At 36.3% G+C, this 19477-nt stretch overlaps 1 protein-coding gene across 20 annotated transcripts in view; it reads left to right on the top strand.

The window, feature by feature from the left end:
• MYCBP2 (MYC binding protein 2) overlaps nucleotides 1-19477 on the top strand; it is a 283279-nt gene that overhangs the window by 31870 nt on the left and 231932 nt on the right. For all 20 annotated transcript variants that reach the window (XM_045479572.1, XM_045479625.1, XM_045479647.1 and 17 more), the window contains exons 3-4: nucleotides 8314-8529; nucleotides 16745-16898. In XM_045479572.1, coding sequence (XP_045335528.1) covers nucleotides 8314-8529; nucleotides 16745-16898 — 370 coding nt within the window. The remainder of the gene's footprint in view (nucleotides 1-8313; nucleotides 8530-16744; nucleotides 16899-19477) is intronic.

Here is a 19477-nt window from a genome sequence, read left to right as displayed (position 1 = left end):
CTTATTTATTTAATATTTCTTTTTTTTTAATTTTTTTTTAATGTTTATTTATTTTTTGAGACAGAGACAGAGCATGAATGGGGGGAGGGTCAGAGAGAGAGGGAGACACAGAATCGGAAGCAGGCTCCAGGCTCCGAGCTGTCAGCACAGAGCCCGACACAGGGCTTGAACTCGTGACAAGATCTTGACCTGAGCCAAAGTCGGACACTTAACCGACTGAGCCACCCAGGCGCCCCTAATATTTCATTTTTTTAATTTACATCCAAATTAGCATATAGTGCAACAATGATTTCAGGAGTAGATTCCTTAGTGCCCCTTATCCTTTTAGCCCATCCCTCCTCCAACAACCCCTCCGGTAACCCTGTTTGTTCTCCCTATTTATGAGTCTCTTCTGTTTTGTCCCCCTCCCTGTTTTTATATTATTTTTGTTTCCCTTCCCTTATGTTCATCTGTTTTGTCTCTTAAAGTCCTCATATGAGTGAAGTCATACGAGATTTGTCTTTCTCTTACTAATTTTACAAATACCCTCCAGTTCTATCCACGTAGTTGCAAACGGCAAGATTTAATTCATTTTGATTGCCGAGTAATACTCAATTGTATATATATACCACATCTTCTTTATCCATTCATCCATCGATGGACACTGGGGCTCTTTCCATACTTTGGCTGTTGTTGATAGTGCTGCCATAAACATGCGGGTGCATGTGTCCCTTTGAAACAGCACACCTGTATCCCTTGGATAAATGCCTAGTAGTGCAATTGCTGGGTCATAGGGTAGTTCTATTTTTAGTTTTTTGAGGAACCTCCATACTGTTTTCCAGAGTAGCTGCACCAGCTTGCATTCCCACCAACACTGCAAAAGAGATCCTCTTTCTCCGCCTCCTCACCAACATCTGTTGTTGCCTGAGTTGTTAATGTTAGCCATTCTGACAGGTGTGAGGTGGTATCTCATTGTGATTTTGATTTGTATTTCCCTGAAGATGAGTGATGTTGAGCATTTTTTCATGTGTCAGTTGGCCATCTGGATATCTTCTTTCGAGAAGTGTCTATTCATGTCTTTTGCCCATTTCTTCACTGGATTATTTGTTTTTTGGGTGTTGACTTTGATAAGTTCTTAATAGATCTGGGATACTAACCCTTTATCTGATATGTCATTTGCAGATATCTTCTCCATTCCATAGGTTGCCTTTTAGTTTTGCTGATTGTTTCCTTTGCTGTGCAGAGCCTTTTTATTTTGATGAGGTCCCAGTAGTTGACTTTTGCTTTGGTTTCCCTTGCCTCTGGAGACACGTTGAGTAAGAAGTTGCTGCGGGCAAGATCAAAGAGGTTTTTGCATGCTTTCTCCTCAAGGATTTTGATGGCTTCCTGTCTTACATTTCGGTCTTTCATCCATTTTGAGTTTATTTTTGTGTATGGTGTAAGAAAGTGGTCCAGGTTCATTCTTCTGCATGTCGCTGTCCAGTTTTCCCAGCACCACTTGCTGAAGAGACTGTCTTTATTCCATTGGATATTCTTTCCTGCTTTGTCAAAGATTAGTTGCCCATACCTTTGTCCATTTCTGGGTTCTCTATTCTGTTCCATTGATCTGAATGTTTTTGTGCCAGTACCATACTGTCTTGATGATTACAGCTTTGTGGTATAGCTTGAAGTCCAGGATTGTGATGCTTCCTGCTTTGGTTTTCTTTTTCAAGATTGCTTTGGCTATTCGGGGTCTTTTCTGGTTCCATACAAATTTTAGGATTATTTGTTCTAGCTCTGTGAAGAATGCTGGTGTTATTTTGATAGGGATTGCATTAAATAGCTGCTGTAACAAATTATACAAACTTGATGGCTTAAAACAACACAAATGATCCTACAATTTTGGAAGTCTGGAGTCCAAAGTGGATCTCACTGTGCTAAAATCAAGGTGTCAGTAAATCTGCATTTCTTCTGGAGGCTCTAGGAGAGAATTTATTCCCTTGCCTTTTCCAGCTTCTAGACACTGCCTGCATTCCTTGGGTTAATGCCCTTTTCTGCCTTCAAAGTCAGCTATGGTTGTTTTATCCTCTCACACTGCATTACTCTGACATGTTTCTGTTGTTACAACTTCTTTGATTGTCCCGCCACCCTCGCTCATTTATAAGGACCCTTGTGATTACATTGGGCCCACCCAGGTAATGCAGAATAATCTCTCCATCTACAGATGTATAATGTATTCACTTCTGCAAGGGCCCTTTTATCATGTAAGGCAACACATTCCCAGGTTCCAGGGACGAAGGGGAAGATATTTTTGGATGTCATTATTCTGCTTAGCACATCTTCCTTTCCCCTGTGTGTTGCACTCATCTGATAAAATTTAATCCTATACAAATCCAGCTGTTTTCTTTTTCCTTGCAGGTGAGTACCTGCTAAAAGGAGTTAGCAGTTGATACCAGTATACATACATGAGAACCAATCTCAAAAGGATCTTGCATAGCTAGACTGTCGTCGTCTTCTTCCTCCTCCTCCTCCTCCTCCTCCTCCTCTTCTTCTTCTTCTTCTTCTTCTTCTTCTTCTTCTTCTTCTTCTTTTTGATCAAGTAGTTCTGCTATGACTGTTTCAAACCTTTGCCACTCTCCTCCAATTTATGATAAATACTGCCCTCTAGCAAATGACTTTGCTTTCTTAGAGAAGAAATTAAGTCCATTACACAGGAAACTTACTCATCATTTTGCTACCAAACATGCCTGTCTTAGGTTGGGATATTTAATAGCAGAACCTGAGACAGGGACTTAATGTGTATAATTCATCAAGTTTTGAAATATATAATCAAGGTTTAGAAAATTTCCATCATCCTCAAGCATTTCCTTATCCTTTGTTACATTCTGTCTCTCCCTACCACTTTGGCTCTAGGCAACCATGAGTATACTTTGTCATTATAAATTAATTTTTACTTTATAGAATTTCATATAAATGTGATCATGTAGTATGTACTCTTTTGTATCTGGCTTCTTTCCCTCAGCATAATGATTTTGAGTTGTGGCCATGTAGTTGTATATATTAACAGTTAATTCTTTTTTTTTTTTTTTTTTTCACCTATTGATGGACAGTTTGAGGTTTCCAGTTTTTGGCTATCACAAATGAACCTGCTTTGAATATTTGTGCAGTAGTCTTTGTGCAGATATATGTTTTTGTTTGTTTTGTTTTGGTTTGGTTTCTTGAGGGATAAATACCTGGAAGTAGAATGAGTAGGTGGTGTTTCCTTCTATGATTTGCCAGAAGACTCATAAGTATCAAAAGCAGCTTATACTAATGGTTAAGATTTATTACAACCAAAGGTAGAAATAGGTAGCAGCAAAGAGAAATGTATTAGTGGTATATAGGGACTTAAGGCATAGGTTTTCTAGTCCTCCTTTGTCTGAGCACATAGGGCATGCTTTCTTTATGGCAGTGAACTATAAGGATACGTATGGAATGTTTCTGCCCAGGGAACCCCATTCCAGTCTTAGGATCTGAGACTTTTATGGGGGATCTGGTTCACACATAGACATGTCCTGCTGTGCAGCCAGCCATGATACATGAAACTCAGGCATACATCATCAGTCTTGATGTTTGTGCAAAGCAATTAGACAAGCCAGTAGGCAAAGTCCATTGCTCTAGTGTATATTACAAAATCATCAATAACCAACATAAAGAAAACTCTAAAGACCACATTCCTAAGGATTGGCCAACAATCAGTCCTGGTTCCCTTGGGAAAATACAAGGACTAATTAATCATACCTGCATTGTAAACTCTTTCCTTGTGGGTGGCATGGTAGATGAATGTTTAACCTGTTAAGAAACTGTTCAAACTATTTTTCAAAATGATTGTTGCATTTTATTCTTCCACCAGCAGTATATGAGAAATCCACTTGTCTTACATCTTTGCAAATGCATGGTACTGTTAGGCTTTTAAAATTTTAGTCATTCTAAGTATATAGGGGTATTTCACTGTGGTTTTAGCTTGCTTTTTTCTAATGACTAATGATGTGAACATCTTTTCATATGCTTTTGGCTATTCATATCCTTTTATTGTGAAATGTCTTTCATATCTTCCGTCTTTTTTTTTTTAAGTTTATTTATTCTGAGAGAGAGAGAATGAGCAGGGGATGGGCAGAGAGCGGGAGACAGAGAATCCTAAACAGTTTCTATGTCATCAGCGCAGAGCCTGACACAGGGCTCTGTCTCATGAAGCATGAGATCATGACCTGAGCTGAAATCAAGATTCAGACGTTCAACCAACTAAGCCAACCAGGCTCCCCATTGCCTCCTTTTTCTTTCTTTCTTTCTTTCTTTCTTTCTTTCTTTCTTTCTTTCTTTCTTTCTTTCTTTCTGTCTGTCTGTCTTATTATGGAATTGTCAGAGTTCTTCATGTATTCTAGATACAAGTCCTTTGTCAGATATCTGTATCACAAACAATTCGTCCTGTTCTGTGGCTTGCTTTTCTTTTTTTTATATAGTGCTTTAGAAGAACAAAAGTTTTGAAGTTTTATACATGTATTGATTTTTATATATATGATTCATGTATTTTGTATTCTAAGAAATCTTTGTCCCAAGGTCACATAGATTTTGTTTTGTTTTGTTTTTAGTTTATTTATTTATTTTGAGAGAGGATGTGTGGGCAAGCAGGGGAGGGACAGAGAGAGAGGGAGAGACAGAGAATCCCAAGCAGGGTCTGCACTGTCAGCACAGAGCCTGATGTGGGTCTCAAACTCAAACAGTGAGATCATGACCTGAGCTGAAATCAAGAGCCAGACACTTAACTGACTGCGCCACCCAGGTGCTGCCACATAGATTTTTTTCTATATTTTCTTATAGAGATTTTATAGTTTTAGATGCTATACTTAGGTTTGTGATACATTTCAAGTTAATTTTTGTGTATGGTATGAAATAAGGTTGATGTTCATTTTTTTCTTGTATTGGTATTCAGTTAATTGGCATCAGTTTTAAAAAAACTTATCTTTTTCTATTAATTGTCTTGGTATCTTTGTAAAAATTCAGTTGACCATTTTTGTTTGAACCTATTTCTGCAATTTTTTTTGTTTACTTGATCTAAATATCTGTCTTTATACCAATACCATACTGTCTTCTTTACAGTAGTTTTGAATTCAGGTCATATGTCTTCCAACTTCGGTCTTTTTATAAAGTTGCTTTAGTTACTTTAGGTCTTTTACATTTCTGTTTAAATTTTAGAATCAGCTTGTCAATTCTGTTTTTAAAAGTCTCTGGAATTTTTATTGAGGTTGTATTGAATTTGTGGATTTGAGGAAGAGTTTCCATTTTAATGATACTGAATCTTCTATTAATGAATACAGTTTATCTCTATTCTCTTTACTTAAGTTTTTTTTAATTACTCCCAGCAGTGTTATTTTGGTTTTCAGTGTACAGAGCTTGCACATAATTTTATTAAATTTAACTGCTGTTATTTCATTTTTTTTAATTTTGAGATGATTATAATAATGCAGTTGTAAAAAGTAATACAGAGATCCTGTATACCCATCACTCATTTCTCAAGTTGCTAAGATATTGCATAAGTATAGTAAATATCAGAACCAGGAAATCAATATTGATCCAACCTACTGATCTTATTCAGATTTCACCAGTTTTACATGTACTTATTTGTGTATGTGTATATATATTTAGTTCTATGCAATTTTATCACATGTGTGGATCTGTGGACCATTACCACAGTCAATATATAGAAGAGTTCCATCACAAGGATTGTTTTTGCTACTCCTATATAGCCACAGACATTCCCCAGCACTCACCCTCTCCCTAACCTCTGACAATCACCAATCTGTTCTCTATTTCTATAATTTTGTCATTTAAAGAATGATATATAAATTTAATCATAGGAACTGGCTGTTGTCACTCAGCATAATTCCCTTGACATTTATGCAAGTCTTTGCATATATCATGTTTGTACCTTTTTATTGCTGAGTTAGTATTCCATGGTAAAGATTACATCATAGTTTGTGTAACCCTTCACCCATTAAAGGACATCTGCGTTTCTTGTTTTGGGTTATTTTGAATAAAACTGGTATGAATATTCACATGCTGGTTTTTGAATGAACATAAGTTTTTATTTCTTTGGTATAAATGCCCAACAATGCAATTGCTGGATTGTACTGTAAATACATATTTAATTTTGTGAGAAACTGCCATACATTTTTCCAGAGTGGCTGTATCATTTTATTTTCCGATTAACAATGTATAAGAGATTAAGTTTCTCCACATCTTCACTAGCATTTGATGTTGTCATTATTTTTTATTCTAGCCAGTTTGATAGGTTTGTACATTTTCTCATTTTGTTTTAATTTGCATTTTCCTAATGGGTCACTATAGTGAACTTGTTTGCCTTCTGTGAATCTTCTTTGGTGACATGCCTGTTCATGTCTTTTGCCTGTTTTCTAAATTGAATGGCTTATTTGTTTGGTTTTTACTGTTGAGTTTTGAAAATTCTTTATATATTCTGCATGATAGACTTTTGTCAGGTATATGTTCTGCAGAAACTTTCTCCCAGTCTGTAACTTTCATGCTACTATTTTTTTTTTTAATTACATATTCCAGTTGTTCACTCCTAGTGTGTAGATACATTAACTCTTTCTTATTTAAAATATTGATCTGGTATCCTGTGACTTTGCTAAATCCACACATTGTTTCTAGTGGCTTTTTTTGCAGATGTCTTAAGAATCTCTCCATGTCTTCTGGAAATGAAGACGTTTGTTTTCTAGTAGATATTTTCCTTTCTAACTATAATTTGTATTTCTATTCTTGGCTTATCACACTAGCATATCTAGTATAATGTTGAATCATATTGCTGAGAATATATATCTTTTTTTTGTTTGCATCTTAGGGTACAGGAATTTAGTCTTTTACTATGTTAGCGGTGGGTATTTCATAAATACCTTTATCCATTTTTAGAAATTTTCTTTTATTCCTAGTTTACATACACTTTTTATCATGAATAGGTGTTTGATTTGTGTCAGATGCTTTTTCCATGTTTATTTAGGATATCGTCTGTTTTCTTCTCTTCTTATTTTTGTTAGTATGAGGAATTACCAATTACTTTTCCAGTGTTGTTACCAGCCGGTTTTTTGGTTGATCATCATGCATTACCTTTTTCATATGTTCTTAGATTTGGATTGCTAATAATTGCTTGTTTTTAGTGTGTCTGGGATACATACTTACACATTATTTATCAATTAACTTCAGTACATATTTTTTCTAACAAGGAGTATTCCACTTTTTCCCTAATTATTTATGGAAGAAGGATAGAATTTTGAAACCAAGTGTTTTTGGTACTTGAGGTGTCATCTTATTTATCTTGGATACTTCCTGGACATACTCCAATTTTTGGAACTTGCATTAATAGAATATCTTAAACCAGTTCTGTATATTTATAGTGTAAATGTTGTTCTCAAAAGTGTGATTGTGGCTTGCTGACTAAAATGCTGGGTCAGAACAGAAACTAAGTTCTAACAAATTACCAAGCATGTGATTTTTATTATTTATCAAGATTGATAGCTAGGAGATCTTCAGGAAAGCATATATCCATAATCTACAGAAATCTAATTTCTTTTCTTTTTTTAATTTTTTTAATGTTTATTTATTTTTGAGAGAGAGAGACAGAGTGTGAGTGGGGGAGGAGGAGAGAGAGAGGGAGACACAGAATCTAAAGCAGGCTCCAGGCTCTGAGCTGTCAGCACAGAGCCTGACGCGAGGCTTGAACTCACGAACCGTGAGATCATGACCTGAGCGGAAGTCAGACGCTTACCGACTGAGCCACCCAGGCACCCCCAGAAATCTAATTTCTTAACATTACTACTATTTAAATTAGAATGAAATGAAGAATTGACTAAAATTAAAGTTTGTTTGGTTTTTAGTTCTGATTTCTGTTTAAGTCCCTAAATGTACTTTTAAAGCTATCAAAATGTAATTCAACGTTTGTACTAGGTCATCGAGACTCTAATACATCCGATGTTCCTTAGAAGAGCACAAAATTAATATTCTGTGATACTCAACAGTTAAACTTTGTTGGTTTTATTCCTATCATGGAATAAAAAGGTATTCCTGTTAGTCTCTTTGCCACTCTCCAGCCCTTGTCAGTTGGGTTATTGCTGTGTTACTTAGTAAAGTGTAGAGGAAAGGGTACTTACTATAAGTTGAATCAGTAGACTTGGATTGTCTTGCTATGTCACTTATTTGACTTATACAAGTTATCCAGCATTTCTAATCTTTAATCTTTTATATAAAATGAGAATTGGTGATGATGCGAAGGAATATAGAATTGAAATATTATATCTTCTATTTCAGTCTGAAAACTTGGAGAATACGGTAATCATACCAGATATCAAATTACATAGCAATCCTTCTGCTTTCAATATTTATTGCAATGTACGCCATTGCGTTCTGGAATGGCAGAAAAAGGAAACATCATTGGCAGCTGCATCTAAGAACTCTGTGCAGAGTGGAGAATCAGATAGTGATGAAGAGGAAGAATCCAAAGAGCCCCCTATCAAGCTTCCGAAGGTAAGTCACTAAATTCCACTTGGATGGATAACCACAGGTGTTTGGGCTATAGTGCATATATTTGCATTGCTAAAATACCTTGTTTTTTAATAAAATTGTGCACTCAAAATTAATAGGGCTGATGGGTAAAAATAGGTTTGGGGCAGACCAGGAAAACTCTATGCATCTTTATAACTGGAGTGCTAACAAAATCAATAATTGGTAACCCAGTGGAGAATACTTGACAGCCCAGGAAGAAAGATCAGGGGCTTTTAAAAATGTACAAAAGCAGTAGAGTGGAAATGGAGGCTTGTAAGCACTGAGCCATTGCAGCTAGAAGTGGAGCTCTGAGCCAGTGGGCTGCCATTAAGGTGGGCGTAAGCAGAACTGCAAACTACCACCAGCCAAGAGCCATAGTAAGCTGGGGGTGCTTCCTTCTGGGGAGGGAGCCTTGGGTACAGGTATGCATTTTTATTTTTCTTCAAATAGAACTAGGAGGGCTCCTGGCTGTGCAGCTGCTGAGTTGAGAGCTTTTTGCCTTTTCTTCCTTAGGTTATGATTGTACTCTTGCTATTTTGGCTCTCCTTGCCTAGGAAAAAATTACATATGAAGCAACAAAACTTCTACATTGTTCTGATATCACTCCCTTATTTACCAGAGACATGTAAGCTAATTGGTGTTAAAGAAGCATGTACTATAGTAGAACAAACTATTCTTAAGGTACTCTCTTCTATTTAAGTGTTAGTGTATTTCAAGACTGTAATGTTATTGTATATATGGTATTTTTTCTACATTGTGGGTATAGTTAGTATTTCTAACAAAAGAATAGTGACAATATAGACATATTTTTAAAGGGGTATCTATCATAAATGATTTATATGTATATTGCCTTTTTCTAAATGTAAACATTTTTAAATGATTTCCTTTATCATAAATGGTTCTGTATGTTGCCTTTTTACTAAACTGATACCTTAAAGCTGTGCCTTAAAAACTTTTTTATACATACACACAGGAGCTATCATGCCAATATTTTTACTAAACTGATACCTTAAAGCTATGCCTTAAAAACTTTTATACATACACACAGGAGCTATCATGCAAATATCATGCAAATATTTTGCCATATTTCATGGTGGCTATTCCTAAGTGCACCACAGCCCTTAATCAGTACTGTCACATTCTTCTCACCTTATTCTCAGCAGATGGCTTGCTTCCTGTTTCATAGAGTAAGAGAAGTTTTGTGAACTTCCTCAGCCTTTTAGTCAACCATCTTTAAGTGTTCTTCTTGGGACTCTTCTTCCTTTAGCCCCTTTCTCTCCAGTGTCCTTAAGTGTAACTTCTCTTTTGGCTCCTTTCTTCTTCTTAAAACAGATAAGCTTATCTTTTCTGTGTAAGCTCCTCTAGGTAAAGAGTTTTCCATCAAGTACTGACACATCAGGAAACAGGGTATAGTGATTAAGAACCTGGGCAGTGGAGTCAAACTGCCTGCGTTCAAATACTCACCCTTAAAAATAACTGTGTAATGCTGGGGAAGTTATTTGACTTATCTGTGCCACCATTTTGTCATCTATGGAATGGAGATAATATATACCTCACAGGGTTGTAGTGAAGATGCAGTGAGTTAACAAATGTCAAATACAAGTGTGTGAGTAAATAATAGGTATAGTTGTAAGTATCAGGTTAGGTGAAAACAGGAAATTGTGTAGGTGCAAATGAATTTGAGTTGCTTTTCGAGGAACTCCTCAATTTATTAATAAATACTTTATGTCCAAGGAAATAAACTTCTGGAAAGTCAGTGAGACCATGTGACGAATGAGAGGGGAAGAAGTGCTGAGATGCCTTTATGCAGAGGCATTCAAAGTGCTGTGGGTTAGGGCGTGGGTGGGGAATGAAACTTCTAGGTGATGTTTTTGGCAGCCATTTGCATGACATGAAGGACCGCCACAGAAGGAATGAGGAGATGAGAATTTAAGGGCAGGTGAGAAACGTTAGCATTTTTCTTTTCCTTTTGACCCTTCTGCTCCAGATGCTACTCTTCTACATCAGTTCCTTCCTTTTCTTTGCAATTGTTCCTCTCTTGTTCTTCTTGCCTACATGTGTGGCTGTTGCTTTCCTTCTTTTCACTGAGTGTTTTTCCTCTCCCACTGCTCTTCTCTCACATAATTAAGACAGTTTTTATTTGTTGTTAAAGTATCATTTTGATGCAATTTAATTTTCTATTTGAATTTTTTTTAATGTTTATTTATTTTTGAGAGAGACAGAGACAGAGAGTGAGTAGGAGAGGGGCAGAGAGAGAGAGGGAGACACAGAATCTGAAGCAGGCTCCAGGCTCTGAATTGTCAGCACAGAGCCTGACTCGGGTCTCGAACTCCCAAACCATGAGGTCATGACCTGAGCTGAAGTCAGACACTTAACTGACTGAGCCACACAGTCGTCCCTTCTATTTGAATTTTAAAAGTTAAATTGCATTTGATTATTGTGTAGATCTTACTTGTCAGGGTTTTCTTTGCTTTTTGTTTTTTTGTAGGTCAGCAATCATTGATATTTTGTAAAGTTTATTTATTTTGAGAGAGAGAGAGAGAGAGAGACAGGGAGAGAGAGAGAGAGAGAGAGAAAGAGAGAGAATCCCAAGCAGGCTCTGCACTGATAGTGCAGAGACACAGAGCTTGAACTCACAAACCATGAGATCATGACCTGAACCCAAATCAATAGCTGGACGCCTAACTGACTGAGCCACGTAGGCACTCCAGTCATTGATATTTTAAAAACGACTTGGGACACCTGGGTGATTCAGTCAGTTAAGCATCCGACTTTTGCTCAGGTCATGATCTCACGGTTCATGGGTTTGAGCCCCGTATCGGGCTCTGTGCTGACAGCTTGGAACCTGGAGCCTGCTTCAGATTCTGTCTCTCCCATCTCTCTCTGCCCCTCCACCACTTGCACACACACACTCTCTCTCTCAAAAATAAGTAAACATTTTAAAAAAAGGGGGAGTTTCTTACCCCCACCTAAATGCTTCATATTAAGGTTTTTACCTAAAACACAGTTTTTACCCAGCTCAAACCATCTTTCACTATCTGACTTCCAGATTCCCTATAGTGTTCCATGCTTTATAACTACATAGTTTTTTTGGTTTTTGGTTTTTGGTTGTCTTTTTTTTTTTTTTTTTTTTTTTTTTTTTTGAGAGAGAGAGAGCAAGAGTACAAGGAAGGTGCAGAGAGAGAGAATCTTTCCTAAGCAGGTCCATACTGAGCACGGAGTCCAACACAGGGCTCACTGTGAGATTATGACCTGAGCCGAAATCAAGAGTTGGATGTTTAACTGACTGAGCCACCTGGGTGTCCCTATAACTACATAATTTTTAGTAGTTATTGTTGGGATTCGTACTTCCCAGTCTTATTTGAGGCTCATCATGCCATGTATTTTGTTAAAAGATATAGACTTACATAGACTTACTTATTTACTTCTTAAGTTTATTTGCTTTTAAATTCTTTTTGAGTTATAGCAAGCAGTATATTAGGCCCTGGGAACAAAATAATGATGAGACACGGTCCCTACCCTCAAGAAAGTTATGTCTGGTAGGGGATACCAGACATGTCTAGTGACTTAAGGATTACTAGGGCATGGTGGGTGTAGTGGAACACCGTGGGTACGGATGCAGCACTGACTGTAGATGCACTTACAGGCGGAGGGAACAGCATCATTACAAAAGTACATGTGATCTGTTTTTAGCTAGAGTGGAATAGCTGAATAGGCCAAGAGGCTGAGAGCAGGAGCTAGATTGTGAAGGGCCTTCTGTGTCATGCACCCACTTTCAGATTTTGTCTTGTGATTTGGAAATATTGAAGATTTTAAGCAAAAGAGTTTGATCAGACTTGTATTTTAGCAAAATTACTTGGGTGCTAGTAAGACAAACCATAGAGGGTGGTAAGGTTAGAGCAGAGGGATCAGTTAGGCAGCTATTGCATTTGTCCCGGAAGCGTTACTGAAGGTTGCTAGTGGTGGTGTTTGGGTTACAGGAAATGTTAAGGAAGCAGAATTGACAGAATTGGTAATTAGTTGATTATGAAGGCTGAAAGAGAAAGTGGAATCGAAACATACTTCTGAAGTTTCTGGTGGCAATGTCATTTACTGCAAGAGGGGGAACTGGAGGAGAAGCAGTGCTTTGTTGGGATGATGATGGTGTTTAGTTCTCTTTACTGAGTTTGAGGTACCTGTGAGGTGTCCTGTGTATACTATATAGGGCTGAAGTTCCAAAGAAAGGTCCCAGCTAAAAATAGAGACTTGGGGACTGTCACAGTGTGGGGGAAGGTAAAATAAAATTCTGTTAGAGATAGGATGGGGGTGGGATCAAGAGCATCACTTAAAAATTGTTAGTTTCAGTGGCTCCTGGGTGGCTCAGTCAGTTAAGCATCTGACTTCGGCTCAGGTCATGGTCTCACGGTTTGTGAGTTTGAGCCCCACGTTGGGCTCTATGCTGACAGCTCAGAGCCTGGAGCCTGCTTCAAATTCTGTTTCTTTCTCTCTCTGGCCCCCCCCCCCCCCACTCGTGCTCTGTCTCTCTCTGTCTCTCAAAAATACATAAATGTAAAAAAATAATTGTTAGTTTTGAAAAGTTGTGAGAACACTTTTGGGTGTAAAGAGAAGGGAAGAAGATGGTAGTAGTCCTAGATAAATTTGTATGTTAGAGGACACTGCTTAGACATCTCACACCCAGACCTTTTGAGAAGCAGAATTCTTCCTCTTCTTTTTGTCCTCCTCCTCCTCTGCTGCTGCTCTTCTTCCACTCTTCCTTTTGCTCCCTTCTAGATTTTTATTTTTCATTATTTGTAAATGTCATATCTACCAAATATTTGCTTTATATAAAAAATTTTGGAAGGCAGTGTACTTCCCTCGGTGGTAATATATAAACCTACTTTTGATTTCCTCTTGAATTTTTTCAAATGGATTCTGGAAGTATTAGAATAGATTCTAGGACTTTTTTAAAAAATCATTAGTGTATAGTTGACGTACATTGTTGCACTGGTTTCAGGTGTATGACATAGTAATTCAATAATTCTGTATATTTTGAAATGTTCACCAGGATAAATGTAGTCACCATCTGTCACCACACAACATTTATTACAATATTATTGGTGATATTTCCTAGGCTGTACTTTTCATCTTCAGGACTTACTTATTTATAACTGGAAGTTTGTACTTTTTAATCCTCCTCACCTGTTTTGCCCCTCCCATCCCTTTCCTCTAGGACTTTTTAATAGAACAAGGTAAAATTTATTAAAAAATTATTAATCTAAATGTGATGTAACTAAACTTTTATGCTCATACTTGCTAGTGAAATAATAAAATCACTTTTGGAAATATATGATTTGACGAGAGCAAAATAAAACCTTGAGAGCCTCATTATGTTATTTTTCTTTGGCCAAGCATGTTTTTATCTCACTTTTCCCAGCAGTGACATTGGACTGGCTGTATCAGATAGTTATTTGGGTTTTGTGTTCCTTTAAGTGTAATAGAGAGCCTTCAGGATTTAATTATTTGAAAGTAGCTGTAAAGGGAAAATTCAGTAAATTTATTTAGTGAATATAAAAGGTTATTTTCTGAAGAGAAGTGGAAGACTGTGTGTTGGGTAGTTATGGTTTTTCATTGAAAGTACCGAAGCTTAGTGTATTTAATTACTATAATCAACTACTCTGTTTAAAAGTCACATTTATTTATATTGCTAATTATAAAGGCAGTATATATTGTAGATAGTTTGAAAAATGCAGAACATTTTTTACAAAGAGGAAATAGAAATTAAAAATTAGAAATCCCTCTTAAATTCCTATTAACCAAAACATACCCACTATAAACATTTATATATATATACATTAAAAGTATATTATTTCTGCACAAATGAAATCATACTATATTTTCTGTGCTATATTTTTTCCTTATACTCTTCCTTCCCAATACTGAGTGGGGAGAAAGTACAGTATGTTCTCAGTGACTATAAGACAGGATTCAGTGTGTAAAGTATAATTTCAGAGTTCATACGTATGGTAAAGTGTTCTCAGCCAAACCTCAAAAACAAACACAAACAAACAAACTTATTTCACAACAACTTTTATTCCTCTGCTCAATAATTCAAAGCTAAATATGATTGGAAAACTTGAAGTTGATTTTTATTTTATTGTATTTTGAAAACATACCAATATTCTGGAAACAAATTAATTTTCCCCCTTATTAAAAAAATTTTTTATGAAGTAAGGTGCAGATGAGAATCTACAGTGGTTAACCTAGATAGGTGGGTAATTTCTCTTTCCTGATCATTTGGCTAACATTTTATGGGTTTACCAAAACCAGCTAGTGCTCTGTTCCTAAGCAGCGTATCTGAGTTGCCTATTTTAATATATTTGTTATTATGCCCTGAACTTACCAGAGAGACAGCTCAGGAACTTGTTCAGTAAGTAGCCTCACTCTTTTTTGGTAAGGTTCAGTACTTTCTGTGTTACCATAGGAATCTTATATAAATAAACCGTAGCTAAAAATGTTATCTGTGAAGAGTCTCCTTTGAACTTTGAAAAGTCATGATTGGTAGCAGTAGAATAAGCATTTTTGAAGACTGAAAGGGTAGAGTAGTTTCCCATTGGCCTGAGAACAGAGCCCTATATTTTGTGCTTAGGAGATCTTTGAGTTCAGATTCATTTCCTGTAAGTGCATAAGCAGATAGAAATCTTGAACAGCATGTTTTTACTTTCTAGTGTGTTTCAGGAAAAGAAACTATATCAACTGGAAATTTTTCACTGGTTAGTGCATTTAATCAATTGAAACTCTATACAGGCCACCTCTGTAATCTTGGCTATAATTAAGTCCGCTGGTATTTTAGATAACTTCTCTAAAGACAGTCCTACTAGTTTAACTTCTCAGTCATGTCTGTATTCTTCAGAAACCTTGCAAATGATAATCAGAACTGCAAGTGACTTGCCTGCAACTGATTTGACCATTGTCTGGAAAATCTATTTCTGATTTGCAGTGGTTTTTAGCACACAACGGAGAGTAATTAAATATTTATTATATGCCTATCATGTGCTAGGCACTGGGTTAGCCACAGGACATATTAAGCCAGCTCAGGCATGCTCCTTGTCTATAAGGAGACCACAGGAAAAAGGAAACAAAAATGGTCAGCTATACTATAATAAATGGTATAACAGAGGTCTCAACTGGATAAGAGTCATGTACAAGGCTCATTTACCCTGTTAGAGAATACATTCTTAGAGGACAGGGGCTGTTGTGATGTGTATCTTCATATCTCCTATAGTGAGTTGCACAAAATAAGGGTTTAAGAAACATTTATGCTCATCACACTTCTCTGTCAATCTTTAGTTACAGATGTATCTTTTGCTAGATATGGACTGAGTCAGATTTGCTTCTGATCAGGAATGATAAGATAATGAAGGTAAAAATAGCAGTGATCTTTTTGATAGGTAGGTTTTTTGGTGATTAAACCCTATAAGAAGAGGGGACGCATCAGTAAACAGTAATATTGTGATTGTACCATTATAGGAATGGCTAAGACGAAACGCTCCTTTTTAAATCTCTGCATTGTATGAGTTATATTGACTTTTTTCCTGCTCGTAAGTAACAAGTAACGTGACTTTTAACAAAAGAATGCTGATTTGTACTTGAGTACAGCCAAATGAACTTTTAAATTAATAGAGTTTATTTTTTCTGAGTGAATGTAACCTAGTATCTACTTCATTGTTAAAATTTTTATTATATTTTATTATGGCTTCCTTGTGCTATAAATACTTTTAAAATACTGCCATTGTAGGGCGCCTAGGTGGCTCAGTCGGTTGAGCTTCTGACTCTTGATTCCGGCCCAGGTCATCATCCCAGGGTTGCGAGATGAGTGTGGAACCTGCTTATGATTCTGTCTCTCTCCCTCTGTCCCTCTCCCCCGTTTATGTCCTCTCTCTCTCTAAAATAAAATAGTGCCATAATTTTTTAACCCTTTCATGTAACTAGATGGTTTTCTGTATCTTGGAATTAAATGCCATGGGTGGTTGTGTTTTGCTTTTTTATGTGTTTTTGTTTGTTTGTTTTAGCCTAGTAAATATTGCAGCATTAATCATTTGCTGTGGCAATAAGCTGTACTGGTGAAACTGCCTGGAAAGTGTTACTAGTTTACCTGTTATAATATATATATATATATATATATATATATATATTTTTTTTTTTTTTTCATCTTAACCAGATCATTGAGGTTGGACTTTGTGAAGTTTTTGAATTGATCAAGGAGACGAGATTTTCTCATCCATCCCTGTGTCTGAGGAGTCTACAGGCCCTGCTTAACGTGCTTCAGGGTCAGCAGCCGGAAGGCCTCCAGTCAGAGCCCCCAGAGGTCCTAGGTGAGAGCCCTGGGCATTGAATGAAGTCTTTGAATGTAAATAGCTTCTCTTACGAAGCATGTACAGCAGCCTGTAATGCAGTTTTTTTTTTTTTTTTTTTTTTTTTAATGTATTGAAACAGCAAGGGTATAAATTTTAAGGTATTTTGCTATGTTCTACTGGAGTTCCAGTTTAAGAGTTTTAGTTCACACATAGACATTTCTTGATTATTGTGATGATGGGGAAAAAAGCAAAACCTAAATCCTTGGAACCCAGAAATAATCCAAGCCTTATAAGTCACTACTAACTTAAATCATTCTTGTTAAACCTTTGGCCGAAATAGCTAACATTGACTTTCTCTAACTTTATATATTATTCTGGATAGTTAAAAAAGTGGGAAGAAAGCGAACAAATGCTACCAACCCCAAACAGCACAATTACTTTCCAAACGGCATTTCTTTTGTATTCATTATAAATAAAAATTAATTTTTGTTATAGATAATGCTTTTGAATTAGTAGCAACTTCCATTAAGTAAATATGTTTGCTTTTTGTAAAGTGTATTTGAATTTTATGAACACATGCCTTTCTTGTTATAGATGCAGGTTGAACACATAAAGAAGTTAGGAGCTCTTGAGGAATAGAAATAGAGATGGAGGCATAAGTTTGAAATTGGCTAATTGATTTTTTCTGATGCTAACCATGGGCCTTGAAAGTCTAGATTTTTCTAAATCTCAAGCATTAGTTCATATCAGATTCATATGGGCCCTACCCGCAGAGTTTCTGATTCAGTAGATTTGACATGGGGCCCAAGAATTTGCATTTAGAGTAAATTTCTGGGTGATGTTGCCAGTACTGCTCATCTGAGGACCGCACTGCTGGTCTGGACTAGAGTTTGATTTTTTTTTTCTACTTGGCTATTTGGTGTTTATTAGACCCACATGTGAGAACCTAATTACAGATCATACAGGTTTTGTTTTGGTGGTTGTTTGTTTGTTTGGCTGTGGGGGGTGGTGGTGTCACATGGTGATTAGTTTTTGTGTTGGATTTTTTTTTTTTTTTTTTTTTTTTTTTTTGGTTTAGTCAGGGAGGAGAGTGCTTGCCATGAAAACAAGCTGAGGATTTAAAAAACACAATACCCTCCCCCACCCCATGTTATTAAACACTACTACTAAATAAAAGCTGTCATATGGTAAGAAGCAGGCACCTTGTTGATTACTGTTATGGTAACACAAGTGATCATATTACTATTGTGATGCATTACTTGGCATCACAGCATCTTACCAAAGCTTTTTATTTATTTAATTGATTATATTTAAGGATATTTTGCTGTTCTTAGCTCTAGTTTGTCAATTAACAAATAATTGAAATATTTAAAATATCCACTAAAACCTGCACATCCTATTTATTACTTTGAACAGCATGCTAGTCATTTCTTTTTCCTAGATCCTCTGCCATTCAGTTATCTTTTATTAGTTGTCATATACCTTGTTTAGTATCTAGTCTATGTATAAATACTCCCTTTCCTTTATGCTTTTCAAAATAGATCTTGTTCTTAATACTGTTTTTGAAATTATAATGTGTGCTTCAGCTTAATCATCTTCTATTAAAACTTTCACCTGATTAATTTGTCTGTTTTTATTTTCTTGTTAACAGTTTCAAATGCTGCTATAATTCTTTGGTTTCTCTTTTATCCTTTCAGTGTTTGCTTCCTATCTCTTCCCTGTTTTGACTTATTTTTATATTGAGGGATTTAACATCACTTTATATTTCTTATTTGAAATGGCTTAATTAGCTCAAAGATGTAATTTGGCTCTTTAAAACTAAATTTCTATTGAAATCTGTCTGTTTTTTCCTTTGATCTAATAGCATAATCACATTAGTATGCTTTGTTTTTCATTTTATCCATGAAAAAAAAAATATATATATATATATATATCACTCTCACTGTTGGGATAGCTTGATGGTTATGATACACCAAGCTTCTTCTCTTAGCAAATGGATTTTGATTTAGAAATTGTCTAGTTTAAAAAAATCATTGTTATATCTATCTTTCTGTTCAATTTAAGGTTGGAATGTATGTTCTTAAGTATTCACTTAAATGTAATAGTATCTCCTGTGTGCTGTACTATGAGCATATAGTTCAGGGGTGATCAGTACAGACATTGTTGCTGTTATTATGGGACTTAGCATCAGACAGTTGGACACTTGTGTGATTGCAGGTATGGGTAAATAGTATGGGGGAAAGGAGAGGAAGTTCTAGGAGTCTATAACAGGCCTCCTTGAAGATGTGACATTGGAGATTTGAAGGATGAGTAGGAAGGAGTTAACTGAGTTTCTAGGCAAAAAGGACAGCATGCTATAAGTCTCTGACACAGAAAGGAGAATGACTGAACAAAGATTGGCTAGGATGTGGAGAGTGAAAGGAGGGAGGGCTTTGCCATAGGTGAGGAGGGAGGCAGAGACTAGATCATGTGGAGCTTCATACATCATGTTAAGGGAACCTGGCTATTGTTGTAGGAGAAATGGAAAGTCACTCACTATCTCCTCATGCTTAAAAAAATGTTCTTAATTTTATAGCACTTCTGTTTTCTTCCACTTG

This window comes from Leopardus geoffroyi, chromosome A1 (genome assembly GCF_018350155.1).
Source record: "Leopardus geoffroyi isolate Oge1 chromosome A1, O.geoffroyi_Oge1_pat1.0, whole genome shotgun sequence".
Classification (NCBI taxonomy): domain Eukaryota; kingdom Metazoa; phylum Chordata; class Mammalia; order Carnivora; family Felidae; genus Leopardus; species Leopardus geoffroyi.
The sequence above is the reverse complement of the archived record's forward strand: the minus strand, read 5'-3'. Positions and strand labels throughout refer to the sequence as shown.